Here is a 27682-nt window from a genome sequence, read left to right as displayed (position 1 = left end):
TTGTCCTTGCCACTGTAACTTGCTAAATGCTGCAAAGTGCTCTGCTCATGGTGGATTAAGATGAGATCAGACTGAGTCCTGTCTGGAAGATGGGACTGGATCTGATCCGGTCTTGATGTTGGGTTTTAGAGTAGTTAAATTCAGCTCCTTACTGAAACACAATCTGGATTATGACTCGTCTTTATTTCACATATTTACAGACAAACCAACCTGATTATTTACATTCACATTCAGTTTCTGTGTATCAGGCAAAACAATCCAAATTGACCAACATGTTGAACTCTCTGTGAAGCCTTTCAGGTGTTCTCAGTCCGAAGGCCGGCTGCACAGGGATGTTTCCACTTAGTCCAAAAGGAGGCCGAACATAAGGTACTGTTTTTGATTTAATTATAGTCTCAGGTTTCTGTTAACATCCGCCTCACAATAAGTCAACAAAGCTTCTTTTATCAGCGAGTCTACATGTTGTTTGGTCATGGAGTAAAACTTAACATCCTTTCATTCAGGTGAAAACTAAGAGAACAGGAGAAAATCAGTGTTGAGTTATTTACAAATGTTCTGCAGTGAGTGCTTCTTTCATGACGTGGTGTAGATCTAGCTCTTGTATGACGCCACCAGCTTTTAAAGGCCTGAGCTGCGGCCTCGTTAACGATCTCCCCTAAATCAAGGAAAAACCCTTTTACGCTCAATCATCCAAATTTGCTTGAATGTAATTATTAAACATATTCAAGATGTTTCTTAAAAATCAAACCAGCAGTTAATCCAACATGACATGAACGCCCCAAGGCTGCAGCCTTCAGGGAGGCTTTAATGCAGCGTTTGGAAAACAGCTATGATGGACGCGCTGGAGGAGAGACAGCTTGAAGGAGAGGCTGCCAACTCAAACAGCACAGAGCCTGATAACCTCGGAGCAGGGTTTGGAAATGTTCTGTAAAATTCACGGAGACAGAGGTGGTGGAGTTACAACAAAGGCCACACCGATTCGGACTATCAAAAGGGTTCAAACGGGGGCAGGTTCAGTGTGATCCGGCTTTTAAACCATGGATAATTTGGGGTGCCGTTGGGCTAGTAGTTTAAGAGCAAGTTTAATGTCTTCCCCTGCCCTCTGCTCCACACGTTCCCTGTCTCTCTTCAGCTGTCCTATCAAATAAAAGGAAAAAACTTGGGATGTCCTGATCCTGATCTCAACTGTCGGATTCGAGCCGATCTTGGCGATTTTTAATCCGATAATACAATTTGCAGCTAAAGGCTAATAAACAAGTGTAATCGAGAGTTCTGAGTTTGCTTAACTGTGTTTACATAATGAGAAACTCATAAATGGGACACTGATGTAGAACCAAGCGGCAACCTCTGGTCTAAAAATATGAGTTCAATGCGAAAGTGCTAAAAACTGCAGTTCCTCAAGCGTCCACTAGAGGCTGGCTCCAGAAGTACAGGAAACCACATACACACCAATTCAAAGAAGCCGATCTTTACAGCAGAAATAAACATGTTTACAGCCTGGTTCAAAAAACAAGTGTAGTCTGGATAGCTCATTTCTTGATCGGCACACACTGAGGGGGGTGAATTTTTTCATAACGCCGTAATTTCAAAGATATTGAGATTACAAGTCTTCCAATGAGAGGCACAGCTGACTTGATTGACAGGCGGGAACACTGTAGCTGTTGGCGAGGAGGCTCAAAGCCCGCCTCTTTACGTCACAATCGCTCCACAGCAGCAATATGGCCGCCGCCGCCGATTGGCCTCAAAACAGTGATTCAGAAACAGATGGGTGACGTCACGGATACTACGTCCATTATTCATCGTTCAGAGCAGCCTCGGATTTAAGCGTGCTGTAATGCATGCACACTAGTTTCTTGGTCTCATACAGCAGAGCTTTAAAACAGAGTTTTACAACAATGCTAGCTGGATTAAGTTAAATCGAATTTACATAAGACACATTTTAGGTATTTTTTAAATTACTTCTTTTTGTTAAAGGAAAAAAAACAGTGTGCAGCTCAACTCTCTTATCTCTTGTGCAACTATGATCTAGGCAAACACAAGCATTGGATCGGGACTCGGTATCGGAAAATATTCAATATTAAAAAATCGGATCGGGACATCCCTAGAAAAAATGACTAAAACATTAACTTTTAAGAAAACATGGATAATTTAAGAGTAGAACAGAGGTCTTAGAAAATCCACACCACGAATTTGAAGCTTATCAAAAAATCAAAAATACAAAGCGTCATCAAATATTTACACCTTTGCTTGAACACGAATCATCAGCGTAAGAAAACGAAACAACGAGCAACAACGGTTTTGCAGACTTAAAGTAAAGTCAGGGTCTGGAAAGGAAGCCAATTTAGAGTGCCTTAAACCTGCATTCTCGATTACAGCCAGCAGGGGGCGACTACGCTTGTTTCAGAAGAGGTCTGTGTGAGTAGGACTTTACTTCTCCTGGGTTTCTTTATCCCAGGAAACATTCTCCTTAAGAGTTTGTGGTCTCAATGGTTGGTGGCTAGTGTAACATCGTCTAATGTTTCAAAACTTGCAGAAGGAACTGTTAATCTTGCGCGTTCCTGGCGTAGATTGGCTTTTGGGTCCTTCTTTGTTTACTTTAAAAATACTTTTTCTTGTGACTTTAAATTTAAGTCTCTAAATCCAAACTGTGATTGAACTTTTAAACCCTGAAACATTTACTTGGAGCTCGACTCTACCGATGAAACCAGTGTTTCTGATTCTTGTGGTTTGTGATCCTGCAAGAGAAGGAAGTCCGACTTCCAAATGAGTCACAGTTTTTCACTTTTTTTGGGGTTCATTCACAGGAGGAGTCTCGATGCGTCACCGGACAGATCATCCATCACAAGTGAGGGGTTCATAGATCCAGTGGTCGAGTCTCTTAACGTCTAGCTGATGAGAAACGCCCCAAAGAAGCTGCTTTTCTCGTCCATGTCCACTGCAGAGGCGTTGGTCACAGTGACGAACAGGCGGTCGCCGCTGTTCAACGGGAACAGCCCCCCCTGGTGGGCGGAGTGCAGGGAAAACTGGGAGCCCCGGGACCAGCAGGAGGTTCGGCTAGTCTTCATCAGCAGGATGGGGACCGGGTAGGAGCTCACCTGGAGGAAGAAGGAGAGGTGAGCGTAAATGAGGTGGAGAAACTTATGCTGCATTCAAGGTTTCAAATTGAGGTCAGCATTCACAGCTTCCATAACTCAAACTAATTCAGACCATGCAGCAACACCCACATCTTTTTAGAAATATGAAAACAATAAAGATAATCTGCTTTAATCCTTTGAATTTTATTAGGATTAATAAAAACTTTCTTGGCGAGTGTTTCTGCTTTCACTGCCAGTCCAAAAATGTACAATAGGAATGTTTTAGATTGTCACTTTTAATACGGACCACAGCTCAGATAAAACAACAACGTGGTTCCATGAACTAATGGGGTCATAATTCAGAAAAGAAGTGATAATTTCTCCTTTATCCTCTATTTCATCCTTCAGTGATAGTTAACTTGTTGGTGCTCCTCCAATAAGAGCAGCAGCACTCTTTAGGGTGAATCTGAAGTCACCTGACACATCCACCTGAGTTTAAATCAGCATTATTAAACATTCAATTCAGAGAACTCTACAAAGCTTTCATTTCTCTGCTGTGATACGTAGTAACACATAAAACATAAAACACAAGGAGCTCTCTGTGAGTCCTGGAAAGCTAACATCTGTAACCCATCTGTGCGCAGGATCTAAAGCAATATTATGATGTCCCAATTGATTAGCAGCTCCTTTAATACACAAACACATTAATAGAAACCATCTCAGAATGACTTGCAGATGAATGCTCGTGTCATTGGCGAGATAGAGACCGTTTAAACACGTTGTCTTTTGTTAATCGTCCCCTGAGCAGAGTTTTTTCCCCGTACGCGTCTCCTCATTGTCTCCACGTGTTAGCTGGTTTTCCCTCTAACGTCTTCTTCTGCACAAAGTACGTCACTAAGTTCTTCTTCTTCTGCTCCACACAAACTAAAAGATTGTTGCCGCTCCTTTAAGTTGCTTTCTTTTTGTTATAAAAACTTTTCTGCAAAACTTGTAACAACATTTTTACAAACAGGTATTGAGGACTTTTCCAAACAACTTGACACGACACTAATTAATACGTTAAGTTACAATAGGATGCATTACAATACAATTACAATTATCTTAAGTTACTTTGAGTTACGTTACTTAATGATATGATAAGTTAAGATCAGACACGTTACGTAACTTATTGTAATGCATCACATCAAAACGTATGATATCATAAAGTAACTTAACGTAAATTATTGTAATGCATTGTAACTTAACTATGCATTACATTGCATGATGTTAATTAAGGTTACGTTAGCCTAAGTTATGTTATGTAATGTCACGATACATTAGACTATGAAACAGTAGGATATATATAACGATATGATACGATGTGATACATTACGATATAATACATCACAATATGTTACGTTACCGTGGGATCCATAACGATATGATCAGTCACAATGTGATACATTACGTTGATACATTAGGTTATTGTCTGATATTATACGTTACGATATGATGCGTTACGATACGCTATATGATAAGTTACGATATGATGAGTAATGATATAACACGTTACGATATGATACGTTACAATATGATGCGTTAAAATATGTTACGATATGACACGTTACAATACGATACATTACAATATGATACGTTACGATATGATATGTTACAATATGATATGTTACAATATGATACGTTACGATATGATACGTTATGATATAAAAAGTTACAATATAATATGTTACGATTTAATACGGTACAATATGATACGTTTAGATATGACACGTTACAATATGATACGTTAAGATATGATAGGTTACGATATGATACGTTAAGATATGATAGGTTACGATATGATACGTTACGATATGATACGTTATGATATGATACGTTACGATATATTACAAACTGTTACGATATGATATTATACATTACGATGTGATACGTTACGATATGATACGTTACGATATGATACGTTACGATATGATACGTTACGATATGATACGTTACGATATGATATGATACGTTACGATATAATACATTAAGATATGATACGTCACAATGTGATACGTTACGATATGATACGATACCTTACGATATAATACGTTAAGATATGATACGTTATGATATGATATGTTAAGATATGACACATCACAATGCGATCCATTATGATATGATACGTTACGATATGATACGTTACGATATGATACGTTATGATATGATAGGTTATGATATGATAGGTTACGATATGATAGGTTACGATATATTACGTTACGATATGATACATTTCGATATATTACAAACTTTTACGATATGATACGTTATGATATATTACAAACTGTTACGATACTGTACTGTACCGATACTTATTAAATAGGATATGATACGTTACAATAATATCTGTTACGATTATTTATGATTCCATACGTTACGATGTGATATGATACTATATAATACGTTAGGAAATTATGTCACGATATATGTTACGATATATGTTACGATATATGTTATGATATGATACGTTATGATATGAGGGTTAGACCAGAACATCATGATGATACGTCTTCCAGCGTTGACAGAATTGAGGCGAGTGCAAAGAAACAGACAAACCTTCAGGAATCATTAAAAAAAACACCAGAAAACAACTCAAGAACAATAAAAGCACGCAAAGACTGCCACGATCTCTACCTTTTTATAGACGTACTGCAGCAGAGGCTTCCCCCTGTCCTCCGCCTCCTCGCCCTCCTCGCCCTCCTCCTCCAGGGAGTGGGTGTGTCTGAAGTACGTCTGGGCGTAGACGTAGTAGAGACCAGGCTGCGGCACCACCAGCTCCCCGTCCACCAGCTGGACATCCTGCAGGAAGGCGAGCCCCTTCTGTCCCTCCCACCACGAAATCTTCTGTCCCTGAACCCGACGTCCAGCAGAGACCGGAGCTGAACCCAAAAACACACAAACACACAATTAGCACAAGATAAACACAACATGGGACGATGGGAGGCGAGTCAGTAGAAGAGAAAACTGATGAATGAACACCACCACTGTCTGATCTCTGCAGGACTCACCTCCTCCCTCGTGCTCCAGTTTGGGCACAAAGCTGCCGGTGACATGGGCTGCAACTTTGGGGCGAGGTGAAGCCCTGTCCACCATCACAAGAGAGGGCAGCACTCTGGACACCTCATCTGACAGGAAGAGAGGAGTACACGTTTTAGAAATGCGGTTCAGTTTTACACGTCTGTGATTGAAACAGAAGTATTTGAAGTGCTACAGTATCATCACACTCCTTTTAAAGAGTTACTGATTAACTTCTTGAGGAAGAGACTCAAACACATATTTTTAAGGGAAATTAAAGACAGCCAAAGGAAACTTCAGACTCTTTTTCCAATGAGGAGTAAAGCTCTCCGCTCACAGTTTGTTTTATGGGATTTAGAGGAGATCTCCGATTTCCTCCGGCAGATTGTTTCAGACCCTCGGCGCCCTCGATGCAAACTCTCTCCCCTTTAATCCTCTGCCAAAGGGATTCATTGAAAAAACGTTGAAATCTTTTCCAAAACAAACTGAGAGGGAGTGAAAATTAGCTAAAGCAACACTCGTGTTTCTTTGTTTGGGGTCAAACCCCTGGCAGCTGAGTTCTGCACAGTCTGGAGTTCGGGGCGTTTAAATCCTCGTCTTAGGAGGTCAGACTACGCAGTCGTTCTGTGTGTTACGATGGTCACTGTGTCAGATTTTCCATCTGCTCTGTTGAGATTGATGCGTCGTGCTCCAGCATCAGGCAAAAATAGAAGTCTTGTGTATCTGATCCGGAGGACTCCAACCTGCAGGATCAGATACGCAGCCAGAACGCAACGGTGCGGATCCAGTGGAAGTTAACACATTGACTAGAATAGAAACCTATCAGATCCAGTGCTGTGACGGATCGGAGACGGAGACGTAATGGAGCGGATCCAGTGGAAGTTAACACATTGACTAGAATAGAAACCTATCAGATCCAGTGCTGTGACGGATCGGAGACGGAGACGTAATGGAGCGGATCCAGTGGAAGTTAACACATTGACTAGAATAGAAACCTATCAGATCCAGTGCTGTGACGGATCGGAGACGGAGTCGTAATGGAGCGGATCCAGTGGAAGTTAACATATTGACTAGAATAGAAACCTATCAGATCCAGTATTGGGATCGATTGGACACGGATCGGACACGGATCTGGTGGAATTTGGACGATCCATTTTCAGGGCCGTCTGTTCCCGACACCCTTCGTCTCCCAGACCGGGCTATAATCGTGCTTTAACGTGAAGTCTAACCCGCATTAAAGATTGATTAAAGACGTGTTCTCTTACCTCTTACTGCTGTTGAAATCTGCCTCTGGTAACGCTGTGACAGAGACTGCAGGAGAAACAACAAAACATTGAATTAAAGCTACTATAAGTAACTTTAGGTTGTGTTGACTTTAGCGCCCCCTGTGGTCAAAGCTAAGTACTTGTCTACCTTGTCCTAGTAGAAACAATCTGGCATCAATATTACATTTAATTTCCTAACCAGTTAAAAACCCTCACAGGAGCTTTAAGAACACACTGCTGTATGTTTTTTATGCATTAGCGGTGATGCTAGCATAAATAAAGCCTTCTTAAAACTCAGGAGAGTCAGGATTTTGTTCTAACAGGGAGGCCAAAAACATGGAGCAATAACAAAATCAACTCCAGACGTAAGAAATAAACAAAACCCACATGATTTCATGAAGCAGAGAAAACAACAAATAAACACGGTATGCCCAAAGGAGCCGTCAGCTGTAACCGTGCTGACAGCAGGATCAGAAAGTTCCCTGAGGTGAAAGGAAAGGAGGTCGGTAACAGATCCTCTCCTGGTAATCAAACCCTCCTCTCTCTCTCGTTCTTTCACTCGAATGTTTCGACCCCAAAAGATTCAACTTCTGCCAAACTGATGAAAACGATTTACTACGCCCGAGTGAACTCTGGATGTGTTCACGACTGAAACTTATGATAAAATTGGAAAAACATGAAGAACAGGCGAGCACGGGGGAGGAAAGGAAACAACACATCGCTGAATGAAAAGGGATGTTTTCCCACAGCAGTTATTTTCTCTGACTAACTGGAAATGTAAGAAGAGGAAAGAGTCTCACTGGAGAGGTTGCATTTCAGTGAAGGCTGCAGAAGGTGAATGATCTGCTTTATATTTCATTTTTTACCTTTTTTATTAGACTCAGCCAACAGCCTTTAGACTCACAGACAGATCTCATGCACAAATATTTCATTACAAAAACTAACTAAAGAAAATAAGTAAATATAATCAAATTAAATACTTTATATAATAAAAAATATTGAGAATTTAAATATTATATAAGTAATAGAAATAGATATAGTAAACGAAAAGTAACCAAATACTATAAATAAAATAGAATAAAATATTTTAAATGAAATAATTCAATTAAAATAACAGGATTAAATAAAAAAAATTTAAATAAAATAAGATAATTTGAAGACAATATGATAATTTAACTAAAATGAATAATTGAAATAAAATAAGATCATTTAAATACAATAAGACAATTTAGATTAAATAAAATAATTTAAATAATTAGAATAGTTTAAAAAAAATGTAAGTTATACATTACACAAATTACACAAATAATTTAAATAAATCAAGATCATTGAAATAATATAAAATAGTTTGAAAAAAATACAATAAATTCAATATTAAAAATTAATTCAAAGAAAATAAGATTATTTAAGTAATATAAAATAATTTAATTAAATAATATAATTTAAATAAAATAAGATATTTTAAATAAAATAATACAATGTAAATAATATAAAATAATTTAAATAATATGAAATAACTTAAATAACTAAATAAGATCATTTCAATTCAATTAATTAATTTTAATAAAATTAAATATAATGATGATCTCTTTTTCAAATATGTCACATCTCCATGAGGACTGATTTCTAAACCAGATACCCACATTCAGTCAAGAGAAGTAGGACTTATATTAAAATGCTCCTTGTTTGGCCGTCAGTTTGTTGATCAGTCGTTAGTTTTTGCAAAGACTTTGAAGGATTTGAGACTGTAAACTTTGCTGACTCTGGTGATCCTCTGAAATGCTTGATTTAGAAGCTTTAGAGTTAATAATCGAGCTCATATCTCATACCTCTATCTTAAAATTAAAGATTAACTTGTTTAACGATGAGTACAGCGCCCCCTGGTGTCACTAGAGGGCAATAAAACCCATGATGAGTCCATGCCCAGAGATTTATAATGCAAACCTGCTGATCTGCAATCTGTGTGCATGCATGGCTTCATAAATCATATGTTAGAGCTAGTTTGATTTTCCACATGTGCACACTCATGCAGTTACCTCCATGCTTCATAATGTCTCCCTGTTTTTATAAGTGATGTCACGGATATGTTTGTTATAATAAAAGCAGGAGAATCATAACAACATATAACAATCAGCTTCACAGCACCGTGAAATGTGTATCATCCTTCGTCCTGGGTCAAGAAAACAGAACCATGATGTGGGTCAGCGTCATGTTTGTGTTCTGAACTAAATTTAATCACGAGTCAGAAAATACCCGGCCTGTGTTTTTAAAGAGAGCAGAGCGGGGACTCAGGGGAGGAGAACCTGAACAAACATAAAAACTCAGAGTGAAGGAGGAGGACCGACTTCTGTTCTGTGCAAGTGTGTGAGTGTGTGAGTGTATGTGAGTGTGTGTGTGTGTGTGAATATGAGAGCCGGGCAGGTGAACACATTCCTGTGCTGATTAAACCACACCGGATCACATCTCATCTCCAGCTATGAAGGAGCTCATTGTGCGTCTGCAGACTCTGATTTGGATCATTTCAGCATTTTTCTGCTGCAGCTCGAGTTCAGAGCTCAGGAATCTCCCCATGATGAAAACATTAATAATTACTGAGAGATCTCTTCCTTGTTCCTGCAATTACCTTATTTCTTCTCAATCCTGGGCTGCATATTAAACATTATTACAATTATTACAGCAGCATTTTTATTTTATTCTATCTTATTTAGTGTTATTATTTAGATATTTATCTGAAGTTATTTTCTTGATTTTATTATAATGATTTAATTTAATTTTTCTGGTATTTACTTGATTTGATTTTAGATATATTATTATAAAGATTTTATTTATTAGTCTGATATTGTTGTTGTTGATTTTATTATACTTATTTAATCTAATTTATTTATTATAATGATTGTATTTAATTTTCTGGAATTTATTTTATTTTATTTTATTACTTTTATTGTAATGATTTTTTTTTACATTATCTGATTTGATTTTAGGGATTTGATTTTATTGATTTATTAGAATTATTTATTTTTTCTGGTAGTTATCTTATTTTATTTGCTGGATTTTATTATAATCATTTTATTTCATTTTTCAAATATTTCCTGATTTTATTTTATGGATTTAATATCATTATTTATCATTTTTTTCTGGCATTTATCTGATTTTGAATTATTATTTCTATTGTATGATATGTAATGATTTTTTTTAATTGTATTATTAAGTATTTTCATATTTCTTTCCTCTATCTGTTTTAGTCTTATATTATTTTATGAATAAGAATAAGTTGAGTCATGTCTCCTCTAGTCTCCGTTTTCTTTCTCTTCTTTTAGTTCTGAGTCCATGACTGCTCATGAAAAGATTTCAACTAAAAACATGTCATTAATTCCCACTAATCAAACAAATAATGAGTGTGTGTTCACATTAAAAGCAAAGTCACCCCTCCAGTTATGTCTGCAAAATAAAGCACTCGTTAATATGTTGGTGGGTCTCAGTTTCACTGTAAGCAGAATGTCTTCACCCTGAGGGTACAAACCCAGAAAGAAACCACATTTCTTGTAGTTAATGTCTCTCCAGTTTGCTGAAATAACATCATTATATCACGTTAATCTTTGTCAAGTCAACAACCTTTAAAATGACTGTTGAATTAATCATTTGTGATGCATTCAAGGAGGTCAGGAAATCTAAACGCTGATTTGCTTTTGCAGCACAGCGTCGAACAGATGAGTAGAAACTTTAACGATGCAAAAACAAAATATAATGTAAAAGATTAAAAAGAATAAAGTGATGAAACAGTAGAGTAATAAATCACTGTTAGAGGTTTTAAAATAATTATAATAATAATAATAATAAATAATGTATTACATAATGACATCACATGAGAGAAAATATAAAATGATAGATAAGAACATTAAAATAATACATTAAAAATAAAGAACAAAAAACAATAAATAGTCAAATGAATAATTCAAATTAATTAGTAAAATAAGAAATACATAAATAAAAATAAAAAGCTGTTAAAAAGTGGGAGTCAACAAATTCCCCACTTTGGAGAGAATTTACGTGGAAAAATGTCATCCATTTCTGTACTCCATATCAGAAGAAATCATATTCCAGCCAGACAGAGTGTTGGAGATGCTGCGGCAGTAAAGAGGCGAACCACTATCATATATTTTGGAGTTGCCCCGTTGTGAACCCATTTTGGTTGCGCATACATCAGATCCTAGAGACTGTCTTTTCAACAAGAATAACTTTATGTTTCAATCTGTTGTATCTGGTTGATCTAAAGGAACTAGATTGGAGGAACAGAGATAAATACTTGCTGAGAATATTACTAGTGGCCTGTAAGAAATCTATAACAAAGAAATGGTTGAAGAGGGAGGCCCCCAATGTGGATGAATGGATTGATATTGTGTACAGTATCTTTGTGATGGAAAGAATTACTTTTAATTTAAGAACACAAAAGGAGGTATTTATTGTAAATTGGCAAAAATGGATCTCATATGTCTCTACTATCAGACCGGATTTTAGGTGATCTCTGCTTGGACTGTGATTGACACTCATCTGTTTATTTTCCTATTTGTTTTTTTTCTGGTGGTGTCTACCAGTCTCTTTATGTAAGTCTTTACTTTCCCCCCGAAGTCTTTGTACTTGTCTATAGGTCTTCATGTTCATTGTTGTTTATGTACAAAATCAATAAAACGTAAAAAAAAAAAAAAAAAAAAGTGGGAGTCACATAAAAGCAAGTCTGTAAAAATTAGTCTTAGGAAGAGAGTTTTTTTAAAAGTAGGACTTAACTTTTTAATCTAGCTTTTAATTTGGAGTAGTTTTGTGTAGGTCCACAACACCTGCTCTTAGGAACCATCCCCCAGGCACTGTCTCTTGAATCAGATAAATACCTGTACAGGATTTTAAGAATATCAGCAATGAAACAGGTGACTAAAAACTGGTTGAAACCGACCCCACCACAGATAACGAAATGGAAAGCAACTATCAATGAAATTTACAACATGGAAAGGATAACACACAGGATAAGGAATTTAAGTGACATTTTTGAATCCCGATGGAAAAGAATAACTAACATTGATATAACATGAAGAGAGATGAATGACAAATGTAAATATGGGTGTACTTGAGCATTGGATTTGAGCTAGAAGCAGATGGTGAAGAAAAATAACAGTTGAAAACACTAAAGCGGGAGGTGGGTATATACATATATATATACATATATATGTATATATAATAAAGACAGATCCAGGCCTAAATAAAATCTGAAATAAAATCTGATTTAAATTTCATTTATGTTTTTTATTTCATTTTATTTATTATTATTATTATTATTATTATTTTTTTTTATATATTTGTTTATTTTTTCTCTGTTTATTCTTGTTGACGTTGTAGATTTTCTCTTTGTACATTTTATTTAAAGTGTGTTTCTGCATTGTTTACTTACAGAAGATAGTCTTATATATATGTTAGAAAACTCATCCAATGCTGACATGCTGCCACATCTTTGTTTTGTCTTGTTTTGTTTCCTTGTTGTTTCTTTTGTGTGTGAAAACTACTAAATAAAAAGTATATAAAAAAATTAATTTGGAGTAGTTTATTTTTAGCCCTGGACTGAATTATTATTTTAATTATTTTCATTATTATTTTAATCATTGCTTTAACATATATTTATCTAATTTAATTATTTATTTATCTATTTATTTCTTGTATTCATCTGATCTTGTTAACGCTTCCTTATTTTGAACTTTTCTTTCCACTATTATTAATTTTATTAATTTTACTGTATTGATTTTATTTTATTTCATCTGAACTCCTGATCCTAGTCCTAAGATATCTGTTCATAGAGATGAATGAATCATCATTAAATTGTCCCCAGTGGGAGCTCAGATGTCATCACAGTGGATTGTGTTACGCCCGTTTTGCTCTCCATACATTGGACGTTTGATTTCTGAGGTGCAGCTCAGTGTTTTTAATCAACATGCTTTGTCATCCAGGGAGGGACCTTATGTCGAACTCACTGTAAAACTCCCAACTGTCCAGACTCTGATAACACCAGAGACCTCCGAGTATTACTACGAGCTTTGTTGGTCTTTACAGATGAAGTGTGAGGGATTAAGTAATGTCTCCAAACTCCAGTGGGTGGGGGGTTTTTGATCCACAGCAGACCAGGGAGAAGAAAATTGCTTTCTGAACGCCAAAAATCTCAGCAGCTGGCCAAACAATCAATGAGTCATTAAATCTGATGCACAAATACTGATAGGTGGAGGTCATTCTGGGCTGAGTGGCGCTGATGTAATGCTGGATGCAGCTTCAAAGTGACAGATATCATCAGGTTCAGGTTTGAAGAAGCGCAGAGGTTTGTACCTTTTCTATGAGCAGGTGAAGCTGCTGGGTGACCTGCCAGCACGGATCCCCTCGGACAGCCGTGATGCTCTGCAGGTCGGCGCCCGTCAGACACGAAACACTGCTCCTGGCAAACGTCTCCTTCATCTGCAGAGAGGATCATTAAACAATTAGAGGCAGAGTCTCTTTCGATTCCTCGTCATTCACACCCTGAGAAGGTATTCATGGCTTTGACTTTCCACCTGAGCTGATCTGTATTTTCACAACTTCTCACATGAAGAGGAAACATCTTTTATATCTCGAACCCTGTCCTGAAGTTCCTCCTGATTCAACACAAACTCCTCTCCTTCTCTTTTGTATCTGTTTATGTTTCATCCTCCCGTATATCGCTGCTGCTCTAATGATTAACTCCTGTAAACACAGACTGAGAGCTGAGCTGGACTGGATCCAGGTAACCAAGGGACTCTGGCTTCAGTAAAACAAGCAGAGTGAGTCCAACACACACACACACACACGCACACGCACACACACACACACACACGCATGCACACACGCATGCACATGCAGCTCTGTGAAAACTGGTCCTGATAATCACAGCTAATCATAAAACATAACTGCAGTTCACCTCTGCTGCTGCTGCTGCTGCTGCCAGGACTCATTACTTCCTTATGCCCTGTTGTTTACTGCGTTTGCAACTAAAGTGTGTCAGTGCATGAAGTTGTTTTGTGTAGATGTTGCTGTAGGAGTAGTAAAAGTAGCCTGAAGCGTGTTGTGTGAAAAAGACGAGGATTACACTGCAAAAACTCAAAATCTTACCAAGTGAAATATTCTCATTTTTAGTCTAAATGTCTTCTCCCACTTAATTTAAGATAAATTAAATTAACAAGGAACATTTGAGCGAGATAGAGGGACTTGTTTTAAGACATCTTAAATATCTTGTTCAGTCAAACAATCTTGAAATGATCTTGTTTTGAGTTTTAATTTAGAAGAAACAAGGTTTATTTAACATTTCAGACATTTTTCAAACTGAGATCTTATTTGTAGAAGACGGATAATCTTGATTTAAGACAAACACTTTACTTGATTTAAGGAAATGACTTTTATTAATCTATCAGAAAACAGCTCCATTGATAAAAGAAAGAAAGAAAGAAACAAAGAAACAAAGAAACAAAGAATAAAAGAAAGAAAGAAAGAATGAAAGAAAGAAAGAATGAAAGAAAGAAAGAATAAAAGAAAGAAAGACAAAGAAAGAAAGACAAAGAAAGAAAGAAATACAGAAAGAGAGAAAGAGAGAAAAAAAGAAATACAGAAATACAGAAAGAGAGAACGAATGAACGAAAGAAAGAAAGAAGGAACAAACAAACGAAAGAAAGAAAGAAAGAAATACAGAAAGAGAGAAAGAGAAAGAAAGAAATACAGAAATACAGAAACAGAGAAAGAAAGAAAGAAATACAGAAATAGAAAAAGAAAGAAAGAAAGAAATACAGAAAAGAAAGAAAGAATGAAACAAAGAAGAAAGAATAGAGAAGAATAGAAGAAAGGAAATAAAGAAAGAAAGAAGAAAGAAAGAAGGAACGAATGAACGAATGAACGAAAAAAAGAAAGAGAGAAAGAAAGAAAGAAAGAAAGAAAGAAAGAAAGAAAGAAAGAAAGAAAGAAAGAAAGAAAGAGAGAAAGAGCAGTTGTTTTTCTAAAGGTGGGTTTCAGTTTTCAGGCACTGTTTCTTCTAAATCAGGGGAGGCAGTAGCAGTAGCTTGGGAACCAAAGGGTCGCTGGTTTGAGTCCCAGTATGGACAAAGCTTGGCAAGTGGACTGGTGGCTGGAGAGGTGCTGGTTCACTTGCCTGGGCACTGAACCCCCAACTGCTCGGGGTGCACTGGTTGATGGCAGCATCCTCACTCTGACATCTCTCCCTAAGCATGTTCACTGCATGTGTGTGCATGATTGTATGTATATACCAAAAACTGTGTGTGTAGAATGTCCCAAAAAAATAGCACGAATGGAAAAAATTGAATTTCCCCCCTGGGGATTAATAATAAAGTACCTTTCTTCTTTCTTTCTTAAAAATATCCATCCTCAAACTCCATGCACACAATGAAACAGCTCCTTTAGAGCACAGCTGGCTTCTCCTAAAGAACAACATGACTGAATATTAGTATATCCAGCTCACTATGAGAAAACATTATATCTCAACATGAGACAATTCAACTTTGTCATCTTATTTCAAGTACAAGATGGTCTTAAACCTAGACAAGTGCTGCTATAATACAACTCAAATTAAGGTGAATATATCTCAAATGAAGAAGTTTAGTGCAGAATTTTTTTTTTTTAGTGAAAAATTCCTAATTGTTATCATTCCTGTCTTATTCTGAGACACTAAGCTTTAAAATACTGGTGAAATATTACTTAAAATAAGTTTTCCCTGCTAATTTTAAGATCACAGTTTGTCTTATTTTAAGAAATCTTACCAAGAAAATTTTCACTTCTGCTATTGGCAGATTTTTTTGCTTATTTCAAAGTAAAAGTATGAAAGAAGTTGTTTTTTCTAGTTTTTGGAGGGGCATTTTTTCCAGTGTAGACGTGTGCCCTGGAGCGCAGCAGCAGAACCAGAGGGCATGGACATGATTTCTCAGTCTCTGAATCAAGCTGTCAGGGGTTAGTCTACTAACAGAAGTCTGAAGGAATCACAGAGAAGTTTTCAAAGTCCTCTAAAAGTCTCGTTTTGTAATAACTGCGTTCCGTCTCGCGTTACGCACCGCGCGGTGATGCGTAAAGTCCCCCCATAGCGCGTCTCCTCCAGCCCTCCAGCCCTCCAGTCCGAACCTTTTACTTGTTGCTTACCGAGTTGAGAGCCGTGGTGAAGTGCAGCACGGTGATGGTGACGACCACAGTCTGCAGCAGAACCGCCAGCAGCAGGAGCACGCCGAGCTTCGGACCGGAGCCCGTCATAACGACAGACCCGCAGTCCGGTACCCGACCAGCGCCGTCCCGTCCCGTTCCCAGACCTCCAAAGCAAGAACAATGGCAGAGGGCTGACTCCTTCACTTCTACCCTCCCCGTCCTGTGCGGGCAGCAGCAGCAGCAGCAGGAGGAGGAGGAGGAGGTGGTGGAGGAGGCGGGGCCGGCCTGCAGAGACTCTCCCTCTCTGAGTTTCTCCTGCAGAGATGATTGTTTCATTTCTGCTCTGTGAAAACACAGATAGCCTTTCAGGTTATTGTGAGCGCGCGTATCTGTGCCACAGATCTCTGCTCTGAGCTCCACCGTGAGAAAAACACAGTTTACATCACAATATGATCAGATATGAAGTTTGTGAACGTGCTCAGAGGGGCACAGAGGGGCACACAGGCTGGAGACTGGCATGTATGGGACTCTAGTTGCGATTTATAGAGAATAAACTTCAAGTTTTAGTTTTAACTTCTTATATGAAGGAATATTTATCATCTCTGAGCAGCAGCAGATTAATTCAGATTATACAAGAAGAGGAAAAACTAAACTTCAAGGCCTTGAACTCTTGTTGCTCCTGATTACTGACTCATGGAACAAAAAGATATCAGGCTGTTGAAACATCTGAAGACGTCCCTGACATTTCTTCCTCCTGATGAGTCTCTTTGTTTCACTTCAGTTGAGTTTATTTGAGAGAGGAGAAAACAAACTCATAAACACACGTTTAAAATAACAGAATGCTAAACTGTGCACACTGAAAATACAACATTTCCCCACATTAAGATCCAAAACTTCATAAAAACGCAATGTGAATTTTTAAAAGTCACTTTTTTAAAATCACATTTAGAGAAATATTTGTGATCTTTCACTTTAATTTTGTCAAGACAAATATATTCAATAAAAAAATCACTGTAAAGTCTTAATGTTAAATATAATATACATTTAAATGTTAAATATAAATGTTAAATATAAATAAACATTTTAAATGTTAAACCTAATTATTGATTGTTTCATCTTAATGTTTAATGTTCAATCTAAATCTTACATTTAAATCTGAAATGTTAAATAAAATAATTAAATATAATCTAAATGTTATATCTAAATGTTAAATATAATATAAATGTTAAATATAAATCTGAAATGTTGAATATAAATCTGAAATGTTAAATATAAAATTTGTATATAGTTTAAATGTTAAATATAAATGTTACACTTTAAATCTCAATGTTATAGGTTAAATATAAATGTGAAATGTGAAATGTTAAATGTTAAAGATTAAATCTAAATGTTACATTTCAAATCTAAATGTTAAATCTAAATGTTAAAGGTTAAATCTAAATGTTAAATCTCAATGTTATAAGTTAAATCTAAATTTTAAATGTTAAATATAAAAGTTAAATCTAAATGTTAAATCTTAATGTTAAATCTAAATGTTAAATTTAAAGGTTAAATGTTCCTCTGCATCCTAAATATTTAGCTGATATAATATTATAACATGTCACATTTAGATTTAACATTTCACATTGAGATTTAACATTGATTTTAACTGAAATATATTTTCACGACAGTCTGGATAACAGAGACGTCACGTTGTCACTTCTTGGACAGAGATCAGAAATCTGAACAGAGCGGTCGATATAAAAGTCAGTCACATTTGTTTTTGATTGTTCCTCTTTTAATCGCATAGTTAACCTTTAACCGCTGGAGACCTTAAAAACAAAGCTTGTTTTTTATTTGACCATTCATCATCGCTGTCATGGTTCAAATAAAATCACACATGGCTTAATAAAGACTCTGACATCTGGAGGCTGAGGTCATATGAGAAGACAGGAATATGAGGACATCAATAAACCCTAAGTTAAAATTTTAAAATATTATCTAGAACACTACGCTCCCAACATGCAGGCCTGCTCATCGTACCTAAAGTCTCTAAAAGTAGTATGGGAGGTAGAGCCTTCAGTTATCAGGCCCCTCTCCTTTGGAATCCTCTACCAGTCAGGGTCCGGGAGGCAGACACCCTCTCCACTTTTAAGAGTAGGCTTCAAACTTTCCTTTTTGATAAAGCTTATAGTTAGAGCTGGATCAGGCTTGGACCAGGTCTTAGTTATGCTGCTATAGGCTTAGACTGACACACTGGGATCCTGTCTTTCCCTCTCTCTGCCTGTCTCTCACTTTAACTCTGCCTGTTCCATTAAAGTTACTAACCATAGACCTTTCTGGAGTCCCTGAGCTCCCTTGTCCCGTAGGTTCCTCTGGATCATTGCAACAGACGGCCAGCTGCTACAGCTACTACTCTCTGTCTCCCCACCATCATCTCTCCCTCTTGCATTGAGGATGACAGAAATGAGAGTACTCATGTAAGGTAGCTGCAAATGTTAAAGACTGTTCCCATACCGGGAGTCAAACCCGGGCCGCCTGGGTGAAAACCAGGAATCCTAACCGCTAGACCATATGGGACTTTCTTTGAATGTCATATCTTTAGGTAGATTTGGGAAGTCACACTTAGTCCAAGTCATGACTGATTGGATAGACGTTTCTGGATTCCCTGAGCTCCCTTGTCTCGTAGGTTCCTCTGGATCTCTGCCGTAGATTCCTTTTTTGGGTCTGTTATTCATTCTTTCTATTCTTCTTTCCATCTTTATTTCATTCCTACTTTCTTTTTTTGTCTTTCTTTCATTCTTTTCACCTTTCTTTTCTCTTTTTTCTTTCCTTTTCTTTAATTCTTTCATTCCCTTTTCATTTCTGCTTTCTTTCTTTCTATCTTTTATTCATTCTTTCTTTCTTCCTTTCTTCACTTCTCTCTTTTCTTCTTTCTTTCTCTCTTTGTTCTTTCCATGTTTCTTCATCCTTTATGTCTCCTTTTCTTATCCTGTTCTTTCCTTCTATCCTTTCCTTCACCATTTATTCTCCTCTTTTTCTTTCTTCTGGTCTCCCTCTCTTCTCTCTTTTCTTAGACCTTTCTGGAGTCCCTGAGCTCCCTTGTCTCGTAGGTTCCTCTGGATCTCTGCTGCTGTGGACGTGCCAGACTCCAGCTGCTACAACTACTACTCTCTGTCTCCCCACTATCATCTCTCTCTCTCTCTTCATCTCCCTCTATCCCTCTCTCCAACACGGTCTCAGCAGATGTGTGTCTAACATGAGTCTGGTCCTGCTGGAGGTTTCTGCCTGTTAAAGGAAGTTTGTCCTTGCCACTGTAACTTGCTAAATGCTGCAAAGTGCTCTGCTCATGGTGGAAACACTCCCTTGCTCACCCCTCCAGGCCTTCGAGAACAAGGAGCTCCTGTGATGCACGATAAGTATGACCCTCAATTCTCAAATTCTTCCTCTTCTTTTAACTCCTCTTTCATTTGATGTTTTGCTTTCAGTTTGTTTACGTAATCCTGGTGGACAGCCAAAGGATGATTGCAATTCTCCTCTTTGTCTGTTTGCTGCATTACCTTTCATTTCATCACTCCCTACATCTTCTTCTTCTGTTTACGACAAATCCGACATGAGAACGCATCACGCTGACTGTGCAACAGGGTTTTTCCCAGGAAGAGACCTCCCTGACACGTCATGCTTAGAACGGCAAAGTCAGCACTTTTCCTCTGTGTCATGTCACATCAGTCGGGCATGGGAGTAAGGAGATTTAAGACCTGTTAGTAAAAGTCATGCATGTCTGAATATACTGACATGATTCCTGCAGAAAAATTTGAAATTTAAAGCATCTACAAAAGGCCATTTCTCATTCATCAGATTAACTTCCTTAAAGCTTCTTATTTGCACAGATATTTTAACATATCTAACTCCCTTAGAGCCTCTAACCAGCCGTGATTGTGCTGCTGCTACAACTTCAGACCAGGTAAACAACAAATTCAGACCAGGTCCAAAAGCTAACTTGCAAACCAAATGAAGGTTTCATCCACCAAAAACAAGAAACAGACCAACAGTTGAATAAAGTCGGCGCTCTGTACGGCCTTGGTTGTGTTTTGTATCGGTGTATAGCCGTGCATTAAGACAGCCTGAGCCTATAAATGGATCCTGGTCCTGTGTGCTCGTTCTGCATCTGCAACATCTGGCCTCAATCTGGCTCCTACGCCCCGCCGCCCCCTTGGGAGACGCTCTCTGCTTGGGTTTCACTGTTCTCCAGTGCTGCACGCCTGCAGGGGCTGCAGGGGGTAACACACTGTATGACTGTAAGTGTGTGTGTGTGTGATTGAGAGAGTATGTTGGGTTCAAGATCTTCCATGAGAGCATCTTTAGACTTGATTGTGTCACTTAGGAGGACTCTTCATGGACTCACGTTACATCCCTGTAGGTTTCCCCCCCAAAACCTGAACCCCAGGAACAAGTCCTCAAACCTAAAATAAATCTCTTTGTCAGGAACGGATCCCCAGAATGTGAACGGGGTTGTAGTCCCCACGCTGTGATTAATACAAGCTCAGACACACACTCTGAGTGTGTTTCTGAACGCCCGCCAAGTTTTGACAGGGATACTAAGAGGAGAACTGACCGACTCCCCCGCAAAGTCGACTCCCTCCCTGTACTCAGTCGCTTTCCAAACTTTGTCTTCCACTCCCCGCTGCCTCGTTCCACCTCCCCCGCGCTCTTTGTGTCTGTCAGCCTCTTTTTTCTGTTTCTCTTTGTCTGTTGTGTCCTGTAATTTTTATGCCACATCTTTCCATTCTCCTCTTTCATCACGTCCCCCGCCTCCTTTTTATTTACACTAACTGCTGCGTAGACCAAGTTATTCCTAAGCTCTGTTCTAACTTACATCCACAGAAAGAAATGCACTAAAGTCTAAATGAAACCAAGAAGACATTTCACATTCTTAGATGTTTAAAAATCAGGGTCAAATGTCGGACTTTCATCAGGCAGGAGTTTGGACCACATGGGAACAGAAACCAGTGCAGAGGGTACCTTAAAACAGACTCTCTGGAACACATATCAGCGATTACCTTGAAACACACAATGAAGCATTAAGCTGTAGGGTAACCTGAGACAGTACCAGAAGGTACCTTAAAACATGTGCTGGAGGTTAAACTTCATCAAATGTTGAGAGGTTTTTTAAAACAGACCCCAAACTCTAAGTTAAACCATTCATTAAGACGTACCCTGATACAGAACCCAAAGGGTAATATCGAAAAGTGCATTGAAGGGTACCTTGAAACAGAAGTAAAGGTTCACTTTGAAGGATAAGGGATAACTTGAAACAGAAACAAGAGGGTTTATTGAAGCAGTCTTGAAAGTAGGGAGTACATTGAAAAACATTCAGAAGGGTACCTTAAAACAGACAGTACGTCATATCTTTAAACAGAGGGCAAATGACAGATTTAAGAAGGTAGCTTTAAAGGTCTAGCTTTATACGAAGTGAAACGGTAGGACACTAAAAAATACACTTCAACATTTCTGGAGGGAACCTTGAAACAGAATCTAAAAGGTACCGTGAAACAGATTCTGGAATCCAGAAGCTCTTGCAGAAGTGAAAGCGTTCATCTTAATATCAATTGAACAAAGGTAGGAGGGTACTTTGAAACTGAATTAAAGGGAACCATGAAATAAACACTTAAGGGTACCTTAAAACAGACAGTTCATCTTATCTTTAAACAGAGGGTAAAAGGTAGATAAAGAGGACACCCTTTAATAGATTTAAGAGGGTAGCTTTAATGGCATAGTAAAGCATACACTACTGGGTACCTTGAAACACAGGTGGAATGGTGCACAGTTTTTGAGGGTACCCTGAAACTGAATAAACGAGTAACCTGAAATAAATTGTTAAGGGTACCATAAACCCCACAGTGAAACAGTAAGACACAAAGAGAGACACTCAAACTTTTTTAGAGGGTACTTTGAAACAGAAACAAAAAGGTACCCTGAAACAGAAACAAAAAGGTGCCTTCAAATGGAATCCAGAACTCTTTTGCAGAGGTGAAAGGGTTCATCTAAACATAATTACAAGAGGGTTTATTGAAGCAGTCTTGAAAGTAGGGAGTGCATTGAAAAACATTCAGAAGGGTACCTTAAAACAGACAGTACGTCATATCTTTAAACAGAGGGCAAATGACAGATTTAAGAAGGTAGCTTTAAAGGCCTAGTTTTATACAAAGTGAAACGGTAAGACACTAAATATACACTTCAACATTTCTACAGGGAACCTTGAAACAGAATCAAAAAGGTACCATGAAACAGACCCTGGAATCCAGAACCTCTTGCAGAGGTGAAAGGGTTCATCTAAATATAATTTGAACAGAGGCAGGAGGGTACTTTGAAACTTAATTAAAGTGTCCCCTGAAATAAATACAAGGGTACCATAAAACAGACGGTTCATCTTATCTTCAGACAGAGTTAAAGAAATTAAAAATACTACAGGGTACCATTAAACAGACCTTAAAACTGAAGTAATGGGTACCTTAAAACAGACACAAAAAAACCCTGAAAACAGACATTAAAATAAAGAACAGGAAAAACCCCAAACAGATTTTAGGGAGTACATCGAAAAATATTCTAAAGGGTACCTTAAAACAGACCATACATTATATATTTAAACACTGGGTAAAAGACACAATAAAAAGACACAAATAAATAGATAACAGATTTTAGATGGTAGCTGTAAAGGCATATTTAATGGTACCTTAAACCAGACACTACTGAGTACCTTGAAAGAGATTCGAAAGGGTGAACAGTTTTATCGGGTACCCTGAAACTGATTAAATGGATACCCTGAAATTAAACTTTAAAGCTACCTCAATCAAGGCACCATAACCTAGCTTAAAACGGAGGTGAAGCGGTAAGACACTTAAAGAAACACTTAAACATGTTGAGAAGGTACACTGAAAAATAAACTGAAGGGTTCCTTCAATCCAGACACGATTGGGTACCTCAAAACAGACACTGATTTTGCCTCATCTGTTTGCACCACATGTGAATTCTTCCAGAGACATGCTGTGTGGAAGGAGAAAGAACTGTTAAACTGAAATGAGTTCTTTATTATTCATTTATTCTCTCTCTGCTGAGTTTAAAACCTCAAGCTCTGGCAGACTGTTAATGTCCAGAAACCTCCGACTGAGCTTAAGTCATTACACTCCCAGAAATCACCTCACGTCAACTCTGCCAGAGCTTTGAAACTAATGAGGCAATAAATACAAACGTCACCATGCTCAACACAGATAAGCGTGTGTTTTATGTGTGTATCAATCAGGCTCAGGAGACAAATGTGTTTTTAGAGAGCTCACTAATGGGGACTCAGCTCTGAGAAGCAGGTCCTTACAAGGTAAAATGTTAAAAGCTTGTTTTTTGGGAAGTTGTGTGAGGTCAGAGTCGGTATGTGAACAGTAAACAGTCCACATAATTTAATGTCAGTGGAAATAGAGGATTATTAATAAAAACACAGCCATTACCTACTAAAACAATAACTGAAAAATAACATGCTTTAAATCTGTCTACTGCCCTGTCCACCGCCTGCCAAGGTAAACACACACACACACACACACACACACACACTTTAACTTTATCACTCCCATTAGAAACAGCACAGCACCCAGAGCTGAGCTACATCACTCAAATATATTACACACACACACCTCAGGAAGGAGGAGGTGGGACAACTTAATCGACCAATAGGCAATCAGAACCCCACGAGCTGACCAATGAGAAAACAGGAAAACTTTTTGGGGACTTTCCAAAACGTCCAAACTGTTTTTGGCTCCCGCTTGTTTTTGGCAGATTTTGATGAGTGTGTTTGTGTATAAGTAGACCCCCCTCTCTCTTCTTGTGTGTGTGTGTGTGTGTGTGTGTGTGTGTGTGTGTGTGTGTGTGTGTGTGTGTGTGTGTGTGTGTGTGAGAGGGTGTGAAGGTGTTTTGGTTGAGCCTGCTCGCTCACTGCTTCATTTCATTTCAGGAATCAGGGGTAAAGAGAGAAGCGGGGTGATCCCAAGAGAGAGACCCCCTTCCAGATACAATTACCAAAACCTGTGTGTGTGTGTTAAATGTTGATGTGTGTGTCCTTTCCATGTTTGAGGTTTTTCTGCGCCTGTGTGTGTATATTTATGTCAAGGTCTAATAGTGCATGTGTGGGTGTTTGTGTCTGTGTTTACCCTTGTAGACGCCGCCATCCAAGACTTATTTTGCCACACTGAACTAATCCACAAAATCAAAGTTCACCCAAAGACTCAAATTTGAAGAAGCTGCAGTTCCTCATGTGTCCACTTGGGGCTGACTCCAAAAGCAATGTCGACCTCATTAGAGTCCATATTAAAATGTCTACTTTTACAGCCTGGTAGAAAAACATGTTTGGCTCTCTAGAGCTCAGTCTTCTGATTTCTATGACTGTATTATGCAGCATTTCATTTTATTAAGTCGTATGGTCTTTCCTAATTGGGCCCAAAAAGGGGCGTGGCTTAAGAAGGAAACTTACAATCTCTTTTTTTGTTTTTTTTTTAAGTTATATTTTTGGGTGTTTTTGCCTTTATGGACAGGACAGCTGGAGAGAGGCAGGAAACGTTGGGAACAGAGAGCTGGGGAAGACCGCTGCAATGAGGACTAAAGCCTCTGTACATGGGGCGCATAGACCGCAAGGCCACCAGCACCCCAAAACTTACAATCTGTAACAGACACTGAGTACTGAACATCCTGACTCTTCTCTACCTGTCCGTCCACCTTCCTGACCTCACCTGTTTGCCTTCCTCCATGTTTTTCATGCTGACTACTTCCTGTATTTGTACCTCACATTGATCATCCATCCATCCATCCATCCATCCATCCATCCATCCATCCATCCATCTTCTTCTGCTTATCCGGGTCCAAGTCGCTGGGGCAGCAGTCTCAGCAGGAAAGCCCAGTAACTCCTCTCCCCGGCCACGTCCACCAGCTCTTCTGGGAGGATACTGAGGCGTTCCCAGGCCAGCTGAGAGATATACTCTTGCCAGCATGTCCCGGGTCTTCCTGGACATTGATCATGAGGACTTAAATTGTCCAGTTTGTGCTTAATCACAGTTAAGTCCTCAATAACACACAGATCCTTTAAGATAGAGAATCCAATATATGCATACGATTGAGCAATCCCTGGTCTCGGATTAGCACAATAATCCTCCTCACACTCTGGATTTGTTTCCATTTTATATCATCTTGGGCTGATATTTGTACGTACCACCTGTGGGTTTTTGGCTGTTTAACACAGAGCTGCGATGGCTGTTCCTTTCATGTTGGATTTATTGGACTGTTTTTCTTGTAAAGCAAACTTTGATGGTATTGCAGATGTCATCCAGTTCATAAAAACTCAGCTTCAGGGTTCTGGAGCGCTTCATAAATGTTTTCTACTTAAACTTCCAGATGACTGAGCGTGCCGTGCCAAAGGCGTCTGCTGCACTCCACAAGAGGAGGACAGAAAATATGTAAAACAATATTAAATCATGGGGATAGATGGTAATGTGGGGCTACGCCTTGAAGGTCTCTATCCTGCATTATGCAATAATCACCGAGACAACAGTTTGAGTCCAACTTGGTGGAAACAGCTTGTGCTTTTCTCTCTTTGTCGCAGCATGAACAAGCTCCTGCGTGTTCACACAGCCAGCTCCATGAAGAAATGGGTTTAACATTTTAACGTGGAGTAACTTTAGAGAGCCTGCCCGTCCAAAACAAGACTGTGAACACTTCATCATTCATCATGCGTGTTGGACCTCACTTATGCCTTTGTGTCTGAATGGGAGAAAATCTCTGCAGCCAGAGTCCACATCTGATTTAAATCAGAGAGTGGAGACTCTTACAGCAGCACCGAAGACTGCAGAGTGTTTAAAAGGTTGATGATGCCACTATGACATAGACTTCTGGCTGCCTAAACATTGAAATCTTTGCAACCTCTTGTTGTTTGTTTTTACTAGTGTTTTTTGGAACAGGAAGTTACCGTATTTGGTTCTAACCCTAACCCTAACCCTAATCATAACCCTAACCCTAATCATAACCCTAACCCTAATCACAACCCTAACCCTAACCCTAACCCTAATCCTAACCCTAATCATAACCCTAACCCTAACCCTAATCACAACCCTAACCCTAACCCTAACCCTAATCCTAACCCTAACCCTAATCACAAACCTAACCCTAACTCTAATCACAACCCTAACCCTAAACCTAATCCTAATCATAACCCTAACCCTAACCCTAACCCTAACCCTAATCCTAACCCTAACCCTAACTCTAATCACAAACCTAACCCTAACCCTAACCCTAACCCTAATCATAACCCTAACCCTAATCCTAACCCTAACCCTAACCCTAATCACAAACCTAACCCTAACCCTAACCCTAACCCTAATCACAACCCTAACCCTAACCCTAATCACAACCCTAACCCTAACCCTAACCCTAATCACAACCTTAACCCTAACCCTAATCCTAACCCTAACACTAATCATAACCCTAACCCTAACCCTAGCCCTAATCACAACCCTAACCCTAACCCTAACCCTAATCCTTACCCTAACCCTAATCGTAACCCTAACCCTAACCCTAGCCCTAATCACAACCCTAATCCTAACCCTAACCCTAATCCTTACCCTAACACTAATCATAACCCTAACCCTAACCCTAGCCCTAATCACAACCCTAATCCTAACCCTAACCCTAATGCTAATCCTAACCCTAATCGTAACCCTAACCCTAACCCTAACTCTAATCCTAACCCTAACCCTAACCCTAATCCTAACCCTAACCCTGATCACAACCCTAACCCTAACCCTAATCCTAACCCTAATCATAACCCTAACCCTAATCACAACCCTAACCCTAACCCTAATCCTAATCCTAACCCTAACCCTCACCCTAATCCTAACCCTAATCCTAACCCTAACCCTAATCACAACCCTAACCCTAACCCTAATCCTAACCCTAACCCTAACTCTAAACCTAACCCTAACCCTAACCCTAATCGTAACCCTAACCCTAACCCTAATCGTAACCCTAACCCTAATCCTAACCCTAACCCTGACCCTAACTCTTATCCTAACCCTAATCCTAACCCTAATCCTAACCCTAACCCTA

The 27682-nt window shown here is 38.6% G+C and overlaps 1 protein-coding gene and 1 non-coding gene across 2 annotated transcripts in view; both read right to left on the bottom strand.

Annotated features, from left to right (window-relative positions):
- Positions 1 to 162: 162 nt before the first annotated feature.
- Positions 163 to 27682, bottom strand: part of tnfsf10 (TNF superfamily member 10) — a 43764-nt gene continuing 16244 nt past the window's right edge. Inside the window, exons 2-7 of the mRNA XM_034706658.1 lie at positions 16568 to 16910; positions 13748 to 13873; positions 7391 to 7436; positions 6119 to 6235; positions 5745 to 5989; positions 163 to 3095 (exon numbers count right to left, since the gene is read on the bottom strand). Coding sequence (XP_034562549.1) covers positions 2886 to 3095; positions 5745 to 5989; positions 6119 to 6235; positions 7391 to 7436; positions 13748 to 13873; positions 16568 to 16910 — 1087 coding nt within the window. The 3' untranslated portion in view covers positions 163 to 2885. The remainder of the gene's footprint in view (positions 3096 to 5744; positions 5990 to 6118; positions 6236 to 7390; positions 7437 to 13747; positions 13874 to 16567; positions 16911 to 27682) is intronic.
- trnae-uuc lies at positions 19055 to 19126 on the bottom strand. Its single transcript has one exon. It is a non-coding gene; the product is annotated as a tRNA-Glu (tRNA).

The sequence above is a fragment of the Notolabrus celidotus genome, chromosome 17 (genome assembly GCF_009762535.1).
Source record: "Notolabrus celidotus isolate fNotCel1 chromosome 17, fNotCel1.pri, whole genome shotgun sequence".
In the NCBI taxonomy this organism is placed as follows: Eukaryota; Metazoa; Chordata; class Actinopteri; order Labriformes; family Labridae; genus Notolabrus; species Notolabrus celidotus.
The sequence above is the reverse complement of the archived record's forward strand: the minus strand, read 5'-3'. Positions and strand labels throughout refer to the sequence as shown.